The sequence below is a fragment of the Myotis davidii genome, unplaced genomic scaffold (assembly GCF_000327345.1).
Source record: "Myotis davidii unplaced genomic scaffold, ASM32734v1 scaffold428, whole genome shotgun sequence".
Lineage (NCBI taxonomy): Eukaryota > Metazoa > Chordata > Mammalia > Chiroptera > Vespertilionidae > Myotis > Myotis davidii.
In genome coordinates this window covers 663,493-667,145 of record NW_006299834.1, presented here as the reverse complement: position 1 = coordinate 667,145, position 3,653 = coordinate 663,493, and the positions used below count along the sequence as shown (strand labels likewise).

Sequence of the window (3,653 nt, the reverse complement as noted above, 5' to 3'; positions counted from 1 at the left end):
CCCCCCGCCATGCGGGCAGTCCCCGGGCCTGGCTTGGTTCAGTCCCCACAGCCTCCGCACCCCCACCCTGCCCAGCACCTGCGGCCCTTCCGGTGGCCTCTCCCTCCCGGGGCCCCATCGCAGGAAAGCCCCCGTCGCAGTGTGCACAACCCCAACGCCCCTGCTGCGCCCCACGTCTGTGCAGGCACAACCCTGTCTTTTTGTCCGTGGCTTTAACAACCTGCAGCAGTGCGTAGTGAGCTCATGATAATGTTTGCTGAAGAAACCGAAGAACTCATTTCCTGCAAACACTTAACTAGAAATGAGCCTAGTACGCTGCCCCCTGGGACGGCTCCTGTATCTCCCGAGGACTCAGCTGTGCTGCCCGGGGCGGAGCGAGGCTGGGCAGCCAGGTGACTGTGAAGATGGCTCAATGCCGGGTCCTGCATCCGTTTGGGGGTCAGCGGGCCCTGCTAGCTGAGCCCCCAACAGCCATGGAGAGGGAGGTCGACTCCAGGCCTTCGGTCACTTTTGCGACCTACACAGGCCACAGGCCAGAAGCCCAGAGCAGGGGACCACGCGTGACCCGCCCCTGCTGCCCCCGGGCGGCACGGCACGGCGTGAATCCTCCCGTCTGCAGGTTAAAGCCCAGCACTAACTCCTCCAGAGCTTCACTCCACGTAAGCCAAGGAGTGGCAGGGCCCCGTGCAGGGCCGGCGCAGGCAGGGTCCATCGGTCCTGCGGGCCCAGTGCAGGGTCACGTGTGGCTGTGCTCTGTTCCGGACAAGGCGGCTCCTGGCCCTCCCTCCACAGACGCCCTTCCTCTGTCACTGTGTCCCCTTCCTTCCCACACCCCCGCCCACCCAATGCAGAGAGGGGGGTGCCTGGCAGCACAGCGTGGGCCCCACCCGCCCACATGGCTGGGATCTGCGAGCAGGGCCAGAGGGCTGGGGGCCCGAGTGTGGACGCACCGCCGAGGAGGGGGGTCCACAGAGAGGGAGGAGGTCAAGCCACCAGGAGGGGGCGGCTGAAGGAGTGTGTGGGGCGGAGGAAGTGGTTCAAAAAGGAGGGACAGCAGGCCAGGCAGGACAAGGACCTCTGCCCGCAGCCCCAGTCCCTCTCCATCAGCCTGCCCCTCCTCCCCACAGTGCCCGTCTGCTGTGACCTGCCTTTCTCATCAGCCGTCATCTTCCTGGACTGTGAGCTGCATGAGGCACAATGGGCTCGCCTAAGAGGGGACGGGGTCAGGGGACACGGGATAGAGCACTAGGGAGAGGGGATGGGGGACAGGAGACAGGGGACACGGGATAGAGGACTAGGGAGAGGGGACGGGGGACAGGAGACAGGGGACACGGGAGAGAGGACTAGGGAGAGGGGACGGGGGACAGGAGACAGGGGACACGGGAGAGAGGACTAGGGAGAGGGGACGGGGGACAGGAGACAGGGGACACGGGAGAGAGGACTAGGGAGAGGGGACGGGGGACAGGAGACAGGGGACACGGGAGAGAGGACTAGGGAGAGGGGACGGGGGACAGGAGACAGGGGACACGGGAGAGAGGACTAGGGAGAGGGGACGGGGGACAGGAGACAGGGGACACGGGAGAGAGGACTAGGGAGAGGGGACGGGGGACAGGAGACAGGGGACACGGGAGAGAGGACTAGGGAGAGGGGACGGGGGACAGGAGACAGGGGACACGGGAGAGAGGACTAGGGAGAGGGGACGGGGGACAGGAGACAGGGGACACGGGAGAGAGGACTAGGGAGAGGGGACGGGGGACAGGAGACAGGGGACACGGGAGAGAGGACTAGGGAGAGGGGACGGGGGACAGGAGACAGGGGACACGGGATAGAGGACTAGGGCGAGGGGATGGGGGACAGGAGCCAGGGGACACGGGATAGAGGACTAGGGAGAGGGGACGGAGAGGAGACAGGGAGCCGAAGAACTCAGAAGGACTTCACAGAGTGACCTTCACCTGGGCACAGGCCAAGACACAGCAAACACAGGAAGAAAATGACCAAATGAAACAGTGTGGGGACATTGCTCAAAATAATGCGGAAAGACTTCCCTCACGAAGTTTAAAGATACTTTCCAAGTGAGGCCATTGTGCGGCACTGGGAAGCTGGGCCCCCGGCGCGCTCGGTCTGCGGCCTGCAGGGGTCGCTGTGGTGGTTACATTTTTCCCATCCGGACACAGGAGGGCTCGCACCTTGAAGGGCTGGCCACCCTCTGGGCAGCACAGAGGGAATGCTGCTTAAAGCGCAGGTTCATCGCCGTGTGAAGGAGTCTGACAGCCTCTCACACGCTCACTGACGTCTCTAGTTCACGCCCTGTGGCTCCCACCCCTGACTGCTCTGCACCGCGACTGGCCTCGAGTGTGGGCACCTGTTTGAAAGTATTTCGACTGCAAGGCCCTGTGGCCGGAGGTGCAAGGCCGCCCCCCCGTCTTAGGACCGGATCTGGCGGCTCGGTCACCCAGGGACCTGGGAACCTGAAAGAGGTTTCCTGCCTCCAAGGAGACGATCGCGCTCTTACCTTCGACAAGTCCGTCCACCTGTTTTTTGCTTTGGTGACAAGGTACTGGTGAGCCTGCTCGCAAGCTAGTTCTGAATCTGTGACCTTCTGCTTTTGTCTTAAAAGAGAAATAAATCAGTGAGTAGCTGTGCTTACACGGAATGGGCGCATCCATCTCCCAAGGAGTCCCCTGCCCCGTGTCAGAGACCCCCTTAGAGTCCTGGTCCACGCCGGGTCTAACTTAATGCTTAAAAGACGGTCTGATCCCCCCAGCTGTACGTTAGGGAAGTCTTAGTAAATGTGACAAGTCCTTGTTTATTTTCAGATAAACGCGATTAAACTTTTTCTGCAGCTCACGAAGCAGACGGGGAAAAACACAATACAACATTGGCGTCTTCGGAAGAAAACGGCTGAAAACTTTACTTCTGGGGTCACACGTCACGGGACAGTTCGGACTGAGGCAACGACAGGGGACGATGGGGCAGCGCCTCAGACGCCTGCCTCAGCTCAGCGCAAAGGCGAGGCTGCAGGTGGCGAGGCCACCGGGCCTGTGGGTTACTCCCAGGATGACGCAAGCCAAGGACAGAGCCTGTGGCCCCACGGGCGTGGCTCCATGGCTGAGCGTCAACCTGTGAACCAGGAGGTTGCAGTTTGACTCCCAGGCAGGGCACATGCCTGGGTTGATGTTTCTGTCTCTCCCTTCCTCTCTGGGTCCATTTTAAAAATAATAAATAAATAAAAGCCCGTGCTCCCGCCTCAAAGGCTGAGGCTGAGGAAGGCGGGTGCCTGGATCTTACTCCCCCAAACCAGGTGGGGGTGTGTGAGGCCTGTCACGCCCTCAGCCTTCTCCCAGAGGGGCCTGGCGCAGTGGCACCTGTCACTCCGTTGGGGATCCGCACTCCCCCACACCCAGGTCTGCACCGGCAGCATTTTCCCTGCACCACCCCCCCACCCCGGTTACAGGCAGTTCCCTGACCTGCGGCCACGTGCGCGCAAACCGGGGCGCACACTTCCTTGCAGGCACCTGCCTGCGGGGACAAGGGGGGACCCGGCTGAGGCCCATGGTGACCCTCGTGTGATTTCTCTATGAGGGGCCCAGGAAAACCAGGCTGAACAGCACCCGCGCCCCCCCCACCCCCCGCTCCCAGGGGGGAACACGCAG

General features: G+C 62.3%; 1 protein-coding gene across 1 annotated transcript in view; it reads right to left on the bottom strand.

The window, feature by feature from the left end:
• The window catches only part of EFCAB6 (EF-hand calcium binding domain 6), a 152,850-nt gene that overhangs the window by 45,903 nt on the left and 103,294 nt on the right, over positions 1-3,653 (bottom strand). The window contains exon 21 of the mRNA XM_006775993.2: positions 2,513-2,609. Coding sequence (XP_006776056.2) covers positions 2,513-2,609 — 97 coding nt within the window. The remainder of the gene's footprint in view (positions 1-2,512; positions 2,610-3,653) is intronic.